We start from the raw sequence: 21,016 nt of genomic DNA on the forward strand, positions 1-21,016 counted from the left end.
GGTCTTGTTTTTAAAATGTACGAAGAGACTGCTGGATCAGGCCAATGGCCCATCTAGTCTAGCATCCTGTTCTCCCAGTGGCCAACCAGATGCCTTTGAGAAGTCTGCAGGAGAAGCTCAGCACAGCAAGACTCTTCCTCCCTTGTGATTCCCATCAATTGGCTTTCAGAGGCAGACTGCATTAACATGTTTTTAGTTTCATTGTACCGAGTCTCCATTCAGAGGCAACTGCAATTAAGGTGCAACTGTCAAACAAATAAATACGGCCTCTGACAGTGGAGGTAGAACCCGGGCATCATGGCTCATAGCCATTGAGACCATTATTCTCCATGAATTTGTCTAAGATCCTTTGTGAGAGTGAATTCCAGAGTTTCACTATATGCTGTGTGAAAAAGTACTTTTCTTCCAACATTGCACTTCACTGGATGTCCCCAAGTTCTAGTGCGACGAGAGAGGGATAAAAGCTTTTCTCTGTCCACACTTTCATGAGCTCATCTTCAGCTATTCTGAAAGATTGGGCAATTTCTTTTCTGAACACGATTCTTGCTCTGTAAACAAATGTTCCCTTTACTACCCCTGAGACTTACAATTAGAGATCTGAGTAGTAACTCGTTGGGATGAGAAGCAAATCCACAGGCATAGAGGAACCTCTCCTGAAGGACAGATCCACTCTTGTTCTTGAAATCCAGGAAATCCAGCATAGCTTTCAGAGAGGCTGAGGTCTGTGCAGAGGCTACAGCATCAACTAACTGGGGACTGCATGAAAAGGGAAGGGATTAAAAAAAATAGCAATTATTTATTGTAAGGCATATTTTTTTGGCAGAGTGATGGTTATGGCATCTCCAATCTGTTTATTGCATGAGGATAGCTCAAATGTCACCTCAGTCTCTAACATTATAAAGAAACCCAGCGGCTAATTACATTCCACACCCCCGCCTTAACAATGGTTGACAAATCAGCACTAATATTTATCCTGTTTAACTTCAACCAGGTTACCTACTTACAGTTAGAACTGGATATGGAACAACTGATTGGTTCAAAATTGGGAAAGGAGTACGACAAGGTTGTATATTGTCTCCCTGCTTATTTAACTTATATGCAGAATTCATCATGCGAAAGGCTGGACTAGATGAATCCCAAGCAGGAATTAAGATTGCCGGAAGAAATATCAACAACCTCAGATATGCAGATGACACAACCTTGATGGCAGAAAGTGAGGAGGAATTAAAGAACCTTTTAATGAGGGTTAAAGAGGAGAGCGCAAAATATGGTCTGAAGCTCAACATCAAAAAAACCAAGATCATAGCCACTGGTCCCATCACCTCCTGGCAAATAGAAGGGGAAGAAATGGAGGCAGTGAGAGATTTTACTTTCTTGGGCTCCTTGATCACTGCAGATGGTGACAGCAGTCCCGAAATTAAAAGACGCCTGCTTCTTGGGAGAAAAGCAATGACAAACCTAGACAGCATCTTAAAAAGCAGAGACATCACCTTGCCGACAAAGGTCCGTATAGTTAAAGCTATGGTTTTCCCAGTAGTGATGTATGGAAGTGAGAGCTGGACCATAAAGAAGGCTGGTCGCCGAAGAATTGATGCTTTTGAATTATGGTGCTGGAGGAGACTCTTGAGAGTCCCATGGACTGCTAGAAGATCAAACCTATCAATTCTTAAGGAAATCAGCCCTGAGTGCTCCCTGGAAGGACAGATCGTGAAGCTGAGGCTCCAATACTTTGGCCACCTCATGAGAAGAGAAGAATCCTTGGAAAAGACCCTGATGTTGGGAAAGATTGAGGGCACTAGGAGAAGGGGACGACAGAGGACAAGATGGTTGGACAGTGTTCTCGAAGCTACGAACATGAGTTTGACCAAACTACGGGAGGCAGTGCAAGACAGGAGTGCCTGGCGTGCTATGGTCCATGGGGTCACGAAGAGTCGGACATGACTAAACGACTAAACAACACAACCTACTTAACCAGGGTTTGAAGCTGGATTTAAAAGCAGAGTATTGAAGCCTGGCTAAAAAGAGCTTGTTTAAGCAGTCACTGTGGTTGAGACGCTGTTGCTTGGAAATGAAGGTTTGCTGCAATTCCACATCCTACTTCCAGTCTCTTAAATGCCCTGATGAAATTGGAGACACTGCATCTACATCAATCCACAGAGGTTTCTAAAGGATCTGCAGGCCTGAACACTGTGCCGAAGGTTATTATAGAAGCAAGGCCCCTACAACAGTGCTTTAATTTTCTGCTAACGCCAAAGAGAAGAAAGTATTAGGTGTTGTAGCTTAGGGACTCAACTACACAGCTGCAAATAAAATGTTATAAATGTGTTGTAAAGTGCAATATACAAATGTGACACTAGATGCCGACAGTGAGCTATGAAAAATTCAATGTATTCAAAATGCTTTTTAAAAAAGCATTTTCACAGCGTTTTTATGTTTGTGTAGATTCCACCTAGGTAGATAAACCTGAATGAACATGTTAATTCTCCTTCTGTGTATTCGCACATTTAAGATGGATATGCTAGAGATTGAAAAATAGGTTCCCAGAAACTCACAGGACTTCCACGTTGCTTTCACTTCTCAGAATCTGAAGAATCTCTTCTGTCGTAGCTTTCCTCAAGTTCTGAATGAAAGACAAAAATCCTTTCACAGCATCGGCTTTGGAAAGGTTTTCGGGTTCCATCTGTGACCGGATAGTCTTCCACTGCTGAGTGAGCTGCCAAAAAATGGAGAAAACTGGTGGTAAATCTTCCCCACTGGCTAGTATTTCTATGTGCTGATCTCAACAGGTCAAAAACACAACTGCATGTTTTCTGACAGTAGCTGAAATGAAAGGGACAACTTTAGCACATTAGTCTCCCTATACCTTATTGTTGCAGCCTGTCCCATGTCTTCCATAGAACTAATTGGGAGGCAACGAGAAAGCAAATACTGGGGGGGGGGGTGGCCTTTAGATGTAAGGTATTTTTCGTTCCATGAGACCCACTTTTTTCCTCCTAAAAATAAGATGAACTTCTGTGCGTCTTATGGAGTGAATGTGTGGTCCCTGGAGCCGAATTGCCCAGAGGCTAAAGGCAGATCGTGCTTTTTTTTTTTTAAAGAAAGAGCTAAAGGCTAACAAGAGGGAATGAGCTGAAAGGAACCTGCTCAGCAGCTGATTGCAAGAGATCTGGGAGGGAAATAAGAGAGCTAGCTCCCTTCCCGGCCCCTCCTGGCCCCTGCCTAGGCCTCAGTTGTTGTCTGCAGAGGGAGACATGTGACTGGCTGATTAGATTATCTATCTGGAAACTGTAGAAATAGGTCCCTTTCCTTTCCCATAGAAGAAGCTGCAGAACTGTGAGTTGAACCCCATAAAACAGGATTCTTTCCCTTTGCAAGGAAACTCAGCAACTTTGAGCTGATCCTAAAAAATGGAGCTTTCCCCCTTTGCAAAAGATGCTTCCTCAAATATTTAAGGGGGGGGGGGCAAAGGCACCAAGGCCTCTAGGAGTTGGCTGCTATGCCTAGGACAATTCAAGAAAGCAAAAAAAAATATTCTTGTTTTCCTCCTCTAAAAACTAGGTGCGTCCTATGGAGCGAAAAATACGTATAGTAAATAGATACAATACACATGACCTATTCTGTAGTGGTAATTCCATGCTTTTTCAGCCCAATTCCACATTTGCTTGGCTTTCAAAGGACAGCAAGTCTTACTTCAGCTCATTGCACCTTGGGGTGATGACTGACAGATACCTGTACATAAATCTTTTTATCTTTTTTTGATGCTGCCATTTGTTTGTATACTATTTCAACACAATGAGCATTTTAGTATCCTATAAAATGTTGTGTTTTATGCTATCGCTAGGTGCAGTTTGTTATCCATTAGTTTATATAGAATAAGCAGGACCTAAATATATAAGAATATTCAAAAGAAATAAACCAGTCCCCTCCGCACGCCAAGCACTGGGGTGAACTATCCATGTTGCACGGAGCTAGTGCCACAGCAAGAGATTTCCACTGCCCTGCAGAAATTATGAACTATATACTGCCTAGATGCCAATCAACATTTTAAATGTGCCTTCTTCCCTGAGGACTCAAGGAGGCTTACAGATAAAAAAATAACAGCTAAAAACATAGAAAAAAAATCAATCATGAGAAAAACAGAAGGTTGAGCTTTGACATTTCAAGCAACCTTCCACAAAGCAACAGAGCGGGTATTTTGGCCCCTGCTCTCACATGCCATGCCTCCACTTCTGTTATCTAACATTATCTATAGCATTCCTCGGGAAAGGTGCAGCTGTTTTCCCTCAACAATATTTATTTCAGCTCTCTTCATTGGGAAACCACATTAATACCAGCTCAGCCTTTGCTAAAATATCCTATCTCCATAGGGTCCGTGTTGTGAAGAAATAGCAGATGATGCAACCACAAATAGCCCTACAATTTCAGTAGTACTGAGTTCATCTTCCATAAATTGTAGCTGAACCATTAGGTAATTACTATGAGTGAGGTGGAGGCTATTTCCTGTGGATTAATGCTCAGCAGGGGTGTATTAATGACCCAGAACACAGGTGGAGACTATTAATCTCAAATGGTGGTCACTAATGTGCAAGGAGGCATCATTTTCCATTCTGTATTTGTAACACACAGCACTGTTTCCATTTGCTCACCTTGCCCCAAAAACTACAGTTTGTCCCACTATCCACTATGGCAAAATTACATAACTTACATAACTTAAGTACTTAATTATGTAAATTACACTGTTATTACATTATCGTACCCCATTCAATGCAAAGGAAATGTAATGCAAATTGGGGGGGGGGGGAGGTCATATAACCAGGGCCGTCTTAAACATATACGCGCCATGGTGCAAAGATCCCTTCGGCGCGCCCCCTTTCCCAGAGTTGTCAACCTTTTTTTAGGGCTGGAGGAGGGGCAGGCAGCGGCTGGAGGGCGGATCAACCAGCGGGGAAGAGGGGGAGGCCGGACGTGGCGCCTCCCGGCTCAGCTGGCCACTTCGTGCTGGGGTGGCCACAGCAGGCAGCACACTGAACGAGCAGGCCTGTGCCGAGTGAGTGAGGTCGTGTGCACTGCTCCTGCTGAGCGTCGGCTCAATTTTTTCCCTTTTAGCCTTCTGGTGCCCCGCAGAATTCAGCGCCTGCAGGCTAAAAAGGAAAAAACGAGCCAACGCTCGGCGGGAGCAGCGCTCACTCGTTCACTCAGTGCGCTCGTTCAGTGTTCCCCAGATTCTTGCCTGGTGCCCTCCAGAACTTGGCGCCCTGCGCCACTAGCCTCTATGGGTAAGACGGGTCTGCATATAACCAATTATGTATTGTTTGCAGACTGAAAGCATCAATTGCAAATACAGATTGTATGTGCTGGATTGATGTCTGTCTCAGACTTGGGACAAATAAGTGATGATTTCTGTTCCCATTCCCATCAGAATTCTCCAACCTCTCTATTAATGTGCAGCACAATGATCAACAGGGCTTTAGTGAAGCTTAGAATGGTCAACAATATACTGTGAACTTGGGGACTTGTGTTTGTAATCCGTATTTTATATATAATAAAAATATAAAACCACAAAAAAATGTAAAAACCACAACATACTGTGGAAGGATAGATGAACTCACAAATAAATGACACTGTTTTCCATTGTGGTGTTTCATCTCACAGTTTTCAGTGTGTCCTTTCACCCTTTTTATGGGCTTTGTAATTTCATACATCTAGACCAGAGTTGTTCAAGGAAACTGTGAAATGGGTCGTTCCACCACCCCTGGAGGCTATCACCTGTCCAGTGCAACTATGGACAACCCAAAATTCTGAAATGTAGCCATGTTATTTATATCTGACACTATAGATATGCTTCGCTGGTAGGCGAGCAAACTCTGGCTTACATGGCTACAGTTACAGCAGCATCTGATTACTGGCAACCAAGACAGAACTGGTTGGCTTGGCTCCCTGCTGTGGACACACCCTTGCCTTATTGACACACAGTTCCACTGATTTCCCTTTGATCCAAGTGCTCTTTTGATTATAGGAACACTGTGGGGGCATCCAAACTCCTTTCTTTCCACATCCCCAATGCCTCAAGCAAGGTTCTGCAGTCACCAGCTGAGAAACAGGATGGTGGGACTGGATCTGGCCCAGAAATTATGTGAGGCTACCAGCTGTTGTTTTGTTTGCTGTCAGGATACTTAAATCTAATCCTATGGGATGCCATGCTCTACCAGTTCGAACCCAAAGTCAGTTTGATAAAAGGAACAGGTAGCAGGGTTTTTATTATGATTGTTGTTGTTGTTGTTGTTGTTGCTGCCAATCAGAATAGACAACATTGGAATAGATGGGTCGGTAGTCTGACTGCACATAAAAGCTTCATGCATTCATAAGTTCATTCCTTTTGAAAAGCTATAAGCAGATTTAGCTGGCTTCAGAAGGCAAATGCTATGATCCTAACCTGCTTCCTTGAATCAAGTGGTGCAGGGAAAGGGAGAAAATTGTCCTGGGACTCAGCTAGGCTGGTAAAGAAAAAGTGTTTTATATGTGTTGTATATGTGATATAACACTGTGACTCGAGATGGCGCTGTGGAGTCCTGTCTTTCCCTACCAAATCCCCCTGTATGAGTTTGCAGCGTGTTTAACTGAATCACTTCTTTGACATGTCTAGATCCAGCCCTGCTCTCAGACATCTTCCCTTGCTGTTTGCTTTGTGACTTTGTGATTGCTTTTCCTTTGCTTAGTAGCAACCCAGTAGGGACCCAGAGGCATCAACTTTCTAAGTTTCCAATGAAACACTTGGAAGGACCAAGGTAGGTCCTCCAAAGCCCTCATGTCCATGGGGCGTTCCACATGCACCTCTCTGAATCTCATCTTATACTGGGATCCCGTAAAGTAGAATACACTCAGAAGCAGGGTGGAATTGGAGCAGGGTTCAAAACATTTAAGAAACGCTGACGAAGAGGGAAGATGTGGGACTTTGGTATATGCAAGGCTTTGCTACATGCCATAACAGAGTGATATTAATATACGCATTGAGATATGCAACTGCTGGATACTATTATTGTCCCTCTGAATACCACACTCTATTTATAACCCCAATCTTTTCATAGCACTTACAGTAAAGTACAGTAACCAGTGGGAAACCAGAGCTAATACGAAGAGCTCCTTTAGGTTTACCATAACAATCTGATTATGCCCCCCTTCCCCTTACAGCCCTCTGTGAGGCCCCAGTATGGCTGTAATTATACTAGACAGAACAATTGAACAGAAGGTACCAGCTGGCACAAGAAGTCACCAAGAAGGTGACAAGGACAAGCAGAAGGCCTCTTCTACTTATTTAATAATACCTTGGTCCAGCTTTTCCATACAGTGGTACCTCTAGTTGTGTTCCGCTCTTGTTACGGACTTTCACCTTACGAACTCGGCAAACCCAGAAGTGTTTACTTCCGGGTTTGCCACACGCGGATGCGCAGAAGCGATCTGCGTGCTTCGTGCATGCGCAGAAGCGCTCGATGCACAGAAGAGGCGCTCTAGTTGTGGTCTTTTTGGGGTGCGAATGGCACCCCGGAATGGATTAAGTCCGCAACTAGGGGTACCACTGTAGTTTTAAACAGCAAACTAAGCATGCAGCTGAGTGCAAAAAGACACACTACAACAGTATTTGTCAAATAACCTAATCAAATCCCCTCCCTATATGAAGCACAGGGCTGCTTACAATAACAACTTTCCAACAGTAATAAAGCCGCTCTTAACACAACTATTGGGAAGCACTGATGCCGATAAGAGGTGTGTGTTTTTCTGTTGCTGATGACGGCACAAGAGGAATTTTGTTGGGGTTATGGCAGGTAAGGGAAACGGTTAAAATCTCCCTCTCTATGTCATGTGGTCAGGTGGTTCTGATTCATAATGGACTTGCCCCCCGCCCAACAGTACAAAAAAAACACCCTTACACATCACTACAGATGACACATTCAACACTGTGTGTAAACCCTTATTGACCTGCCATTCAGGTCAAACACAGCCCAATTAAGACTTCAATGGGATGAGGGATGGCTCTTTAGAATTACAGCCATTTCTTCCACAAGATCTTTCAAATATTATACCACAGTTCAGCTGCACTGTATCATAGCTTTGGCATTCACAGATGGGGACATTTCTCGCCCCATTAAAAATGCATATTAGTAGCAAGCATAACATCTGTGAAACCTGATTCTAACAGTAATTAAGGCAGATAACACTGACTGATAAAACAATGTAACATGCCTTAATGTGTTGCTGTGGTGTCATGGGGTCAGCCAAGTTGCTGTAGAATATTCGAGAAATCTGAAAATGTCTGTGTTCGAAAATTACAAATCTAATATCGCACTAACATCTTGGTAAACAATAATTTGCTTTCAAGGAGTGTTATGCTTTTACTTATCAACGTGAACTTAAGGCGAACACAGCTTGCTCTTTTATTTACTTACTGTGGGGCAACTTTTGCATTCATCCGAGACAGGCTCTGCTGCAAGTGAAATTGCAACGTAATTTGAATCCAGAGCCTTGATAATCTTAGCAACTTGCTTCCCAGCCATCATTCTTGGGCCAGCTTCAGTTGACTTCAGTTCCAGTTTCTGCCTGTTAGGTACACATATTGAAACAGAGCTTTACATCTTGGTTGCAACTTGAAGACATATCCAGGTAGCCAGATGCAAGAGAAAACGCGACTCCTCTACCTTTAATAGCTGTGCTAATAGTTTTGTAGAAGAGGGAATTTCAATAGGCATAATGTGTCATGCAAGCTATTAAAGGTTCAAAAGCCCTGGCTTTCCTGCAGATGGCCGCCTTAATATATATCCCCAATTCCATCCCAAACAGTAGCTTGTAATTATTACTGCATGCATTACTTCATGTCACCATGAGTAAGTAGGGACTTAAAGACTTTCACATTCAAAGCTTTCTATAGCCAAGTGATGGCAATAAGCAGACTGTTTCTATATTCAGTGACATGCCATATCATACAAGTGAGCACTTAGACATTAGGTTCAGCTGCAGCATTCCAAGAAACTCAGTTTAAAGTGGGAGGGGGGCCCTCATTGACTCCAAGATGACGTGGCTCTTTAAATTGTAACATGGAGTATGACATTTACTGCCAATGACTGAGCAAATGTAAGAAATGCAAATATAACAGACCGATGAAAGCAATGATCGAATTATGTTAGTCTACTCTTAACTTTCATATAATACTAAATGGTTTTCAAAGTACAGGTGCATTTGCTTTAGTTCACGGCGCTTGGGATGTCAGCAAAGGGCAGCAGGCTATAAAACATATCATTTCGCCACTAAGCATGTTCTGCAAAATAGTCAAACAAGCCAGCTTACTTCGAAACCACTTTCGCATCAATTGCTCGCTGAATATTCACGTTCAAAATGTGATTTTCTTCTGCCCGCACTGATTTAATAAAAGTGTCCTCCAGCACATAGGTTGTGGCAGAAACTGATTTTTGGCTGATGTCAAAGAGCTGAAATATAATTTTGTTAGGACCAGGAAATACAGAAACAAAACCAGCACAAAACATGCCAAAACATAGCTATGGTATGCTAGATATGTACTACATCACGGTTGCATGTGTCATGACAATAATTACAGTATAGCTGCATGTGTAGTGACTTTATGAACAATTGTGATTTAATGTAATTAAAGATGAAGTGTTGGCCAAGTGTTTGCCTGGACTTTGGTGGGATCCACCAAAGTGATTCTTATATCAGGATTAAGATTGGTGAACTATTCATAGCACTGGGAAAGATGGCTCCATGGTCTGACTCGCGAGGAAGTGTTTAATAACAGGCCAGCTGCACAACTAAAACATCACTGCTCCTTGTGTTTCATAACTCAACACGATGCCTACAGTATGTGTTGAAGACATTATCCATACTATACCTGACTGTGGCTGGTAAATCCTGTCCGTTCTAATTTACAAGATTTCAAGGCTTTAATTTTAGTGATTTCATTTTCATGAGCCCGGTAAGTAACATCACATCTGCCGGAAATATCCACCTAGAAAATTTAAATAATAATCAATTAAAAAATGGCAAAAGTGTTATCACATTGGAATACCTAAAAGCCTCTGGGCCAGAATGTCAGGGCCAATGTAGACATGATATTGACACCAATACAATAAAATCCATATGGGTCTTAAAACTTCACACACACACACACACACAACACACACAAAAATTAAGGAACTAAAACCATCAAGCATACACTTGTTCACATGTTGCTGAGTTGCATTTCCGAGATTGATGTAAAGGTAAAGGTAAAGGTAAAGGGACCCCCGACCATTAGGTCCAGTCGTGACCGACTCTGGGGTTGCGCGCTCATCTCGCATTATTGGCTGAGGGAGCCGGCGTATAGCTTCCAGGTCATGTGGCCAGTATGACAAAGCTGCTTCTGGCAAACCAGAGTAGCACATGGAAACGCCGTTTACCTTCCCGCTGTAGCGGTTCCTATTTATCTACTTGCATTTTGACGTGCTTTCGAACTGCTAGGTTGGCAGGAGCTGGGACCAAGCAACAGGAGCTCACCCCGTCACAGGGATTCGAACCGCCGACCTTCTGATCAGCAAGCCCTAGGCTCAGTGGTTTAACCCACAGCGCCACCTGGGTCCCTTGTGACTGGCCCTTAGGCAGAGGTTATTAACTGCCTTGCGATTAGCTCTTTGATTCCATAACACATTTGCTTCTGTATTATGCTGTATTTCATACTAGCAGTGGACATTTGAGAGATTGTGCAGCTTGCATAACATGATGCTGTACCTCATTGACAGTCCCAGAGTTCATCTGTATCTGAAACAAACTAGCCAGGCCTCTCTTGAGATTCTGAATAACAGCAGGTTCATTTTCATAGGAGTAGAAGTTTTTAACCTGAGTGGAGAGAGAAAACAACAACAATGTGGAATATTTTTTTCCACTTGAAAATTGTCCTCCAGAACATGATGACATGAAAAAATCTTTAGACAAATTCATGGGGGAATGAATGTTTGGTTTTCTCACAGTAAAATGCATACAAGAAATCCTAGGTACCATCTATGGCATCTCCAATCTAAAAAGGATCAGATGATGGAATGACCTCTGTCTGAACCCTGAAGAGCTGCTGCTAGTCAGAGTAGACATTATGGGCTAGATGGATGCAGGGCCGTCTTAAGCATATCGGGTGCCCGGGCGCCGTGGTGCGAAGATCGCTCTGGCGCCCCCCCCCCGGCCACATTTCTCACCGTGCCTGTCTGGCGGGTACAGCGCACAGCGGCACCCCCCTGGCGGCCCGGTGCCCTACGCCACCCAGCCTTGCTTTGAGCCGGCCCTGGATGGATGACTCTGACTGGTGCAAGGCAGCAGCCACTGTCCATACCTTTAAAAACCCTTGTGTGAAAAGTGATATAGTCTTGGGGAAACGATATAGAATGCTCTTACGTTTTATGGCCATCCCTCTCTTACTACCCCAGCAGAATTTCAAGATAACGTATATCTTGTACTTTAACCTCATCAGGCAAAAATGAACAGTAACCAAATCAACGGCATGGAGACGTGTCAAAAACACTGTGAACTTCGACCTGCCAGACAGTCCTGCTACATCTGAACGTAACTCAAGACTTTGCACCTTTAGCTAGTGCTTAAGAAAAGGGCTTTTCTACCCCTAAAAACGATGACATCAAAAAAGTCTGTTATCTATTTTGGGCATCCGACTGCTAAAGATTTACACCATTGTGACAGCAGTGTTTTGTGGCATCATAGTGAAGCATTATCCTATGTGATACAAGTGGGAGAAATCTATTTTCCTGTGCTGCTTAAAACCAGGTATAGAGGTGAGCGGTGCTTTTCTTTCCTGGGGGGATGCAGGGATGCGCATACCCCTAAACATTTTGTGAACCTAAGTTTGGCCTCATTGAGGGGCTGTATTTCAATATGAGTAGGAAAATGAGAGTACGCCTAAACATTTTTTTAAGAAAAAAGCACTGGAGGCGAGTCACCTCAAGCCCTGCCTTATCTCACCCCTGACCTGTGATCTTTCCACCTGCTGTTGCGCTTGCATAACACTTGATTCAGCTTCCATCATTAAAGCGACATCACAAGTTATGACACAGCGTTGGCTAATAAGCCTTGGATCCTACACTTTTCCTAACACAGTATATCAAGAAGTGAAGAGATTATTATGTGTAAATATGTTCAAGGAATGGACAGGAACTGTGAAATAAAGTCTTCGCACTCACTCCTTACCTTTCCACGAGTCCACTGCAGAACTACAGGCCTTTTTAAAGCTGCCAGGTGCTCTTTTCCAATGACTGCAGCTGCATTTTTGCCTTCAAAAATGTTTTTCTTTTTTGGACGCTCATGCACATTTTCAACTTTTGCATCTGTAATCTGAAAAAGCAAATGGGAGAGACAGAATGATGAAGACACTACACTTACCTGACAGGCAGGCACAGAGGGTGGAAAAGGCTTGAGTGTGGCACAGCTTCAGTGGCCGGCTCATCCAGAGAGCTCAGCCTCCTCCAGACGATGCAACAACGCATGCGCATTGCGCACCTGATGTCACACATGCACAACGCACGCTGGCCCCCTCAATCTTGGGGGCAATGTGGCACCTCTGCTGACAGGGGAAGATTACCTACTGAGATTTTCACCTCAACCACTCCAATTTACTTTCAGTATGCATATTCTGCGGTGATCCAATGTACTATGTGGAATTTATATTACTGTTACCATAGGCTGTTCTTCTGACACTGAATTGTATCCAACTAGTTTCTACTCAGTGCAAACACACTGAAATTAATGGAGCCAAGTTGGTCATATACACTCATTTCAACAGGTCTATTAGGAGTATGACTAACGTTGGATAAGGCCCACCAAGGCCTATTCAGATATCTTTTGGATTCTAATATTGCCAGGGATATATTTAATTAGACTGAACCTGGAGTTTATTCACACAAAGCGTACCTCTAAGTTATGACCCATACACAAACAGGATCATACCTTCCTTCTAGGGGTATACAAAACATTTTAGGGAGGAGAAAATAGCATTGTGGCCAGTGACCCCATGCCTGGCCTTCATATTTCCATAGCCCCCACCTTAGCCTCTGAACATTCAGCAGAAGATGTGAAAGACGTACCTGCACATAGCTGTGTACATATGGTCTTCCATATAACAAGGTGCCCTGATTTCATGCCCTTTCATGTCTTCTACTGCACATGTGAATACTGTACATGGAATGGGAGAGTGTGATCATGCCCAGCGGCCCCACATCTGACTTTGGTGCACTGGAAATTTCAGGCACTGGGAATTGTCCCATTAAGATCTCTGGGTGTCTCACCAAACCTCCATTCCAAGAGTACCTTGCGTTAAGTGTGTCACAGTTACAGTAAATGTGCTCATCTGGGAGTATATCTCATTGATCTGGGTCTGGCTCAAGACAATTTACCACCTGAGGCAAAGGACAGGATTTCCTCCCCCATCAATTCTACCAGCCAAGCAGCCTGGCAATTGACTCTTACTTCAACACCGGCAGTGTAACATCATCCTTTACCTGAGGGCAGCAGGCTAAGGGTGGTAAATCTCACCAGTTCCAATACCCTGCCTCTTAAGATGTTTTTACTGTTTACACGAGCGAAATAATTAACTTAATTATAACTCTGCCTCCCACGTTATACACGGGGTTCACTTTTCTTACTTAAACCAACTGGCAGAAAACACATTAAAGATGTCCTTTTGCGGCCACTGCTTGCCTACCGCAATTTTGATCAGCTGATCGTCATCATTATTGGGATTTCTCCATACTAAGTTGACATCCACGCCACATGAAATCCGGTAGCCCGCACTCTCCAGGGACGAGCCTTTCACCCTGTCCAGAAGCACATCTGTGGAGTAGGCGAACTTATATAACTTGTCATTGTTTATTCGTGGACCAGTATTATGGCCTGTGAGGGTGGGGGAAGAAAGGTGGAAAGCACAGAGTCAGTGATGAACATATATCCACACCGCCTGCCCAATGCTCTTCTCCCTAAAGCTTTGCTTAAAAATGAGAGATGACGCACGAGCCTGCCTCTCTCTGAGTCATGCCCTCCACAAGCCTGGACATGCCTGCCCCTAAGCCCAGAGTGCTGGGTGAAGATGCAACACTCTTTTGTGTGCTCAATAACACTCCCTTCCTTATTATTAGTCCTCAGGGATGCCAGGCTGGCAACTTGGAGAATAAGTCCCCCGCTAAAGATGCAGTGGGATGTGGTCTTTGGCTGCTGGGTGGGGAAGCCCCCCAGCCACCTTTACAGCAGAAGACTTCAAGAAATGGCCTTGGGGGAGAAAGGTGAGGCAGCAATGTACAAGCACACAGCTGTTGACTGGCCAGCAGGGCCCAGCATGAGTCACTGTATCGGCAGCCTCTCTTAATACTGACACCACCACATTGGCTGCCTCTCCCAGCACAGCAGAAAACTTAAAAGTCAAATAGACTCTCTGGTTTGCCAGCCAGGCAACCTTAGTTGGTTAGAGTGTGGTGTTGATAGTGCCAGCGTTGCAGGTTTGATCCCCGTATGAGACAGCTGCCTATCCCTGCATGGCAGGCGATTGAGCTAGTTGGTCCTCAGGGTCCCTTCCAATTCTACAATTCCAGACCCTCCAAGTGTCCCTATTTTCTAGGGACAGTCCTGGATTTACAGAAGCCATCTCAGTTTTGGAATTGATCCCGGAATGTGCAGCTTTTGCTTACGACATCCCTATTTTCATCGGAGAAATGTTGGAGGGTATGGAGTTATCTGAGCCCTGAACCATCTGAAGGCAGCCCTGTATAGGGAAGTTGTTTAATGTTTAATTATGTTTCTATATATGTTGGAAGCCACTCAGAGTAGCTGGGGCAACCCACTTAGGTGGGTGGGTTATAAACAGTAAAATGGTTGTTGTTGTTGTTGTTGTTAAATAGGACATCCCTATTTTCATCAGAGAAAAGTTGGAGGGCATGCAATTCTAGGATTAGTATTTCATATTAGTATTTTCTCTCAAAAGTGCTGCCTTCCAGTTCTCCCTCGAAACACGTGGGGATTTGGTCTTCCAAAATGTTTCCCAGTTTTAATGCACAATTAAAAGTTAGCATCAAGGTGCAAATCTCCTCTTTGTAGCCATCCGTTCTTAACATTCAAAAGAAATTACCGGTATTTAACCTAAGCTGTTTTCCCTTTTGATTTTGTTCCCCCCTCTGATATATTTGCAGAAGGGCAATCATATGCCCTTTGGGCTCCCATCTCCATAAATAGTGCCAGACCTGGACTTTAGTACAGTATTTGATATACTGACTTAGGGTCAAGAGTGCCTCTGGGTTCCTGCAGGAAGGAGTGGGTAGATATACAGCTTGACTTGCAACCCTAGTGCCTGCCATTACGGCTGTCTATAATTAAATCATGATACTGCCGTATAATACACAAAGTTATGCTGCCTGAGTTGGGACAGCTGTCAGGGCCTGTGCCTTATATTAGTACTCTTGGCATGCACAACATGTGCAGCTCTAACCACTAGCTGGCTTGGGTTAGATCATAAGCTTGTACTGGCTCTTACTTGTGAATTTAGATTTTTTTTCTAAAAAGATAAAAAGAGCAGCAAGCTCTTTATTAGAAAATACTACAGTATTAAAATGCATTGCTTGGTAATAATTTGCCGTAATCTCAGTGAATCAAAAAAAGCAGCGTTATTGGAAAATAATATAACGTGTAGCAATCAATGCATACTGTATTTATAATCTGATGGAATCAAGCCAAAATATTTCCAAGCAGATGAAACAGGATATGGGGGTGTGGAGGGAGGTTTATTGGTGGGGGGTGGGGGTGGTTCTTAATTTTATTATGGTTTTGTTTTTATCTTGTATTTTTAGGTGTGAACCAGATGAAGGGTGCTATACAAATTTAATAAATATAAATACAAAATAAAAAGAAAGGAAAATATTGGCCCCGTTCTGACACTAACCATCAGATAATTCAAATTGCCATCTTCCTAGTAACCTCCTAAGGCAGGGGTTCCCAAACTAAGGCCCGGGGGCCAGATGCGGCCCAATCGCCTTCTAAATCCAGCCCGCGGACGGTCCGGGAATCAGCATGTTTTTGCATCAGTAGAATGTGTCCTTTTATTTAAAATGCATCTCTGAGCTTTTGGGGTGCCTGCCTGGTGTTTTTACATGAGTAGAATGTGTTCTTTTATTTAAAATGCATCTCTGGGTTATTTGTGGGGCATAGGAATTTGTTCATATTTTTTTCAAAATATAGTCCGGCCCCCCACAAGCTCTGAGGGACAGTGGACCGGCCCCCTGCTGAAACAGTTTGCTGACCTCTGTCCTAAGGCCTCCTACTGGAAGATTTCCTAGGAGGTTACCAGGAATATGTGTTTGATTGTTGCAGTAGCTGATACTTTTCTAGCTTATGGGGCAAGTGAATCAGGATATAGACATTGGAACTGGGCAGAATCTGCCTGGTGCCCCTGATCCCTTGGGCGTAGGGGTGGCAGGAATATTTCAAAGCCCTTCTCAGAACTCAAGGGAGAGGGCAAGCAAGCAACCTCAATGTACAAGAAAACTAACCCAGAAGAAGCATGGTTTGCTTGTATGTGCGAGGCCAGTGTTTCTACCCAAGTAGAAACATTTCTGAATATTTATCAAACCGAATTATTCTTTGTTTAGAGAATTCTTCGCTCTCTGTCTGCTTCTTTTCAGCAAAAAAAGAAGAGAGTGCTTGCCTGAGCGCACACTGGGTGTTAAGGACAGAGTTATGGGAAAGCTAGCATCTTGTTTTGTCTGGTTGCCTAGGCAACGCACAGGAAGAGGTTGCCCTCTGTGACCTGAGTTCAGTGCGACTACTTCTACCTGAAGACTGCAGCAGAGCAAAGAGACAGCTAACGCGGACAAAGGGAAGGGCTGTAGCTCAGTGGCAGAGAGCTTGCTTTGCAGAAGTTCCCAGCTTCAGCACCTGGGAAGGTGGGTCGCAACAGGAGCACGGCAACCGTGTAAATAGATGCAACTAAAGATTAAGAATTGGGTCTCCAAATGCATGTTTGGCTTAAAAGTGAGTCCTGGGTCTGAAAAGGTTGAAGATTCCTGGTGTAGGAAACATTGAGCTAGGTGGACCAATGGCTTGGCCTCAGTAGAAGACAGCTTGCTGTGTTCTTAAGGCAGACATGTCCAAAGTCCGTTTTAGGGGCCTAATCCAGCCCGCTGGTTGATTTAATTCGGCCCCCGTGGTAATACATGTCCTGGGGTAAAATTCTTTTAAAAGCTCAGCAACTTCAATCCTAAAAAAAAAAACCTCAACAACTTAAGGTCAACAACTTTGGTCGGCCCTCATGCATGATGTTCACCTCATCAAATTTGTCCCTCTTTGGGCACCCCTGTCTTGAGGGATGCAGACAAATTATTCTGAATCATAGTTGCTTGGGAATGACTAGGTTTGCCACTCAAGAAAAGCATCCATGACAGATGGCCATCCAACCTCTGCTTACAAACCTCCGAGGAAGAAGAGTGCAAAACCTCCCAAGGGAGTCTGTTCCACTGTCGAACAGCTCTTACTGTCAGAAAGTTTTTCCGAATGTTCAGTTGCAATCTCCTTTTGTGTAACTTTAAGCCAGTGGTTTGTGTCCTACCCTCCATAGCGGACGAAAAAAACTGTGCTCCATCTTCCATGTGACAGCCCTTCAGATATTTGAAGATGGCTACCATATCTCCTCTCAATCTCTTCTTTTCCAGGCTAAATATACCAAGCTCCCTCAACCGTTCCTCATAAGACTTGCTTTCCAGACCCTTTATCATTTTGGTCACTATCTTCTGCACACGTTCCAGCTTTGTCAATATCCTTCTTAAATTGCAGCACCCAGAACTGGACACAGTATCCCAAGTGTGGTCTGACCAAGGCAGAAAAGATTGGAACTTGATCTAGAGTCTAGACTTCTGTTGATGCAGCCTAGAATAGCATTAGCCTTTTTTGCTGCAGCATCACATTGTTGACTCATGTTGTGGTCTACTAAGCCTCCTAGATCCTTTTAATCATGTATTGCTGGTAAGCCAAGCGTCCCCCATCTTATATTGGTGCAGCTGGTTATTCCTGTCTAAGCATAGAACCTTTCAGGCTGAAAGGGACTAGTGGGACTTAGAAAAACAGAAAGAAAAATCCCTTCTGATGGGCTCCAGCATCACTTGTTGCAATTCAGGGATTTTTTTAAAAGCATGGTATTTTGTGAAGGACTTACCTAGATGAGGGAAGGTTTAAGATGGCAGCCCTCATCTGACCACACCACCCATAGGTACCAACTCCCTATGGCTGAGGGGACCTTAGGCCCCCTCCCCCCAATTTGGATGTTGCTAAGAGCGCCCCCCCTACCTTGAGGGTCCAGGCCTCTCTGCGGCCGGCCTTGCCATGCTTTCCCACACCTGCGGTAGGCTGCGAGAAAGCCCGATGGGGCTTGTCACAGGACCACCTAAATCCACCGTACTTGAGCAGCATTATAGCTGTCCAGAAGCAGCAAACATGTATGAGAGATTACATTCTCCCTTATTGTTCCTGCTTTCCACTATTTTGAGGTGCTTTTGCCTGGCAGGAATAGGTGCTTGAGCTCTGTTTGTGGATGAAGCAAGAGAAACAAATAACATGATGAGGCAGTACTTAAAGCAAGTACTGGTTTCAGCAAGGCCTTTGACAAGGTGCCCCATGATATTCTTGTAAAGAAGCTGGTAAAATGCAGGCTAGACAATGCTACCATTCAGTGGATTTGTAACTGGCTGACTGACCGAACCCAAAGGGTGCTCATCAATGGCTCCTCCTCATCCTGGAGAGAAGTGACTAGTGGGGTGCCACAGGGTTCTGTCTTGGGCCCAGTCTTATTCAACATCTTTATCAATGACTTGGATGATGGGCTTGAGGGCATCCTGAGCAAGTTTGCAGATGACACCAAATTGGGAGGGGTGGCTAATACCCCAGAGGACAGGATCACACTTCAAAATGACCTTAACAGATTAGACAACTGGGCCAAAGCAAACAAGATGAATTTTAACAAGGAGAAATGTAAGGTACTACACTTGGGCAAAAAAAATGAAAGGCACAAATACAGGATGGGTGACACCTGGCTTGAGAGCAATACATGTGAAAAGGATCTAGGAATCTTGGTAGACCACAGACTTGACATGAGTCAGCAGTGTGATGCAGCAGCTAAAAAATACAATGCAATTCTGGGCTGCATCAATAGGAGTATAGCATCTAGATCAAGGGAAGTAATAGTACCACTGTATTCCGCTCTGGTCAGACCTCACCTGGAATACTGTGTCCAGTTCTGGGCACCACAGTTCAAGAAGGATACTGACAAGCTGGAACGTGTCCAGAGGAGGGCAACCAAAATGGTCAAAGGCCTGGAAATGATACCTTATGAACGGCTTAGGGAGCTGGGTATGTTTAGCCTGGAGAAGAGAAGGTTAAGGGCTGATATGATAGCCATGTTCAAATATATAAAAGGATGTCATATAGAAGAGGGTGAAAGGTTGTTTTCTGCTGCTCCAGAGAAGCAGACACGGAGCAATGGATTTAAGCTACAAGAAAGAAGATTTCACCCAAACATTAGGAAGAACTTCCTGACAGTAAGAGCTGTTCAACAGTGGAATTCGCTGCCAAGGATTGTGGTGGAGTCTCCTTCTTTGGAGGTCTTTAAGCGGAGGCTTGACAGCCATCTGTCAGAGATGCTTTGATGGTGTTTCCTGCTTGGCAGGGGGTTGGACTGTATGGCCCTTGTGGTCTCTTCCAACTCTGTGATTCTATGATTCTATGAAAGCGGATGAGGACCACTGCCTCGGCCACCAGCACAACATTCATTTTTTAAATGAAAGAAGTGTTACTAAACCACTCCAGTCCTTGATTCATTATACATGGGAATATGCACTGTCTCACACATTGCTCCAATGGGACCTTTTTAGAAATACGCTTAACTACATACAGTTTGTGTAAACTATATAGAGCTTGGGCACAGTACTTTCTGTCTCTTCAACTTGAGATTTGCTTCTAAATAAACATGCTTATGGAGAAGCCTTGTGGCAGCAACTGACAGAATCTTTTCTGAGAGGAAGAGATACGTTAAACCCTCTTATACGTCAGAAATATTTAAAGAAAGCTGGTTATTTTTGGGCCTTAATGTGAAATAGAGAAGCGGCAATGCACAACCATGACCTTTTCAGTTCTTTCCACTGCTCACTATTCATGAGAGAAGCCTGTTTTCATAAAGTCTGTTAAACATAGGGAGCCCTGTGTATAACACTGTTATGGTGTTTTGAGAGCTAGAGTTTCTGGCTGCCTGGATTTAGTAAGTGCTAGAATTTAATCAATGCTTAGAGAGCTAAATTGGAAGCCAGACCCTTAATACAGTAGCTGGGCTCAGCTTCCCATGCCCAGGCCAGCCTGATAATGGTTAAGCATACAAAGGGGGCAGGGAGATCGGTGCTTAACAAAGCAGATTCCATGCCAGCCGGAAAATGGGTGAAGCCCCTCCCTGAGCTTAAGGTTTGGTAGAAGAACAAAGGCAAGTATTTCAGTTTCAGGATTGCTGTATTGTATGCCCGGTGTGCTCTAAGGGAAAATTTTTTTGAATCAGTAAGCAGCAATGCAATCTAGGCAGTTGCCTACTGAAAAGTTAGGAGATATGTGAGTGGGAAAGCAAGGCAAGCTGTAGGGCAACAGGCAGGATGTCTGATGCCTGTTTGAACCCAGGACTGTGCCTATGAGAGAAGCAAGACCCTCTTGGGATGCAATGCTGTGCACCCCCCCCTATCCTAGGCTCAGGTTGTGCATATGTGTAAATAAACCATATATCATAAAGACACTAGGGCTGGGCAATATCTGGTTTTCAACATTGCGATATATCACCAGCTAAACACCACGATATACCAATACAGTGGTGCCTCGCTTAACGAATGCCCTGCTTAACAAAATTTCCGCTTAACGAAAGGATTTTTCGAGCGGAGGTTGCCTCGCTAGACAAATTCGTTTTATGAAAAATTCGTCT

The 21,016-nt window shown here is 43.9% G+C and overlaps 1 protein-coding gene across 1 annotated transcript in view; it reads right to left on the reverse strand.

Annotated features, from left to right (window-relative positions):
* The window catches only part of MTTP (microsomal triglyceride transfer protein), a 37,423-nt gene that overhangs the window by 13,212 nt on the left and 3,195 nt on the right, over window positions 1-21,016 (reverse strand). Inside the window, exons 2-9 of the mRNA XM_035112457.3 lie at window positions 13,739-13,926; window positions 12,229-12,372; window positions 10,771-10,878; window positions 9,896-10,012; window positions 9,337-9,476; window positions 8,442-8,592; window positions 2,553-2,713; window positions 588-756 (exon numbers count right to left, since the gene is read on the reverse strand). Coding sequence (XP_034968348.1) covers window positions 588-756; window positions 2,553-2,713; window positions 8,442-8,592; window positions 9,337-9,476; window positions 9,896-10,012; window positions 10,771-10,878; window positions 12,229-12,372; window positions 13,739-13,926 — 1,178 coding nt within the window. The remainder of the gene's footprint in view (window positions 1-587; window positions 757-2,552; window positions 2,714-8,441; window positions 8,593-9,336; window positions 9,477-9,895; window positions 10,013-10,770; window positions 10,879-12,228; window positions 12,373-13,738; window positions 13,927-21,016) is intronic.

The sequence above is a fragment of the Zootoca vivipara genome, chromosome Z1, assembly GCF_965207765.1.
Source record: "Zootoca vivipara chromosome Z1, rZooViv2.hap1.1, whole genome shotgun sequence".
In the NCBI taxonomy this organism is placed as follows: domain Eukaryota; kingdom Metazoa; phylum Chordata; class Lepidosauria; order Squamata; family Lacertidae; genus Zootoca; species Zootoca vivipara.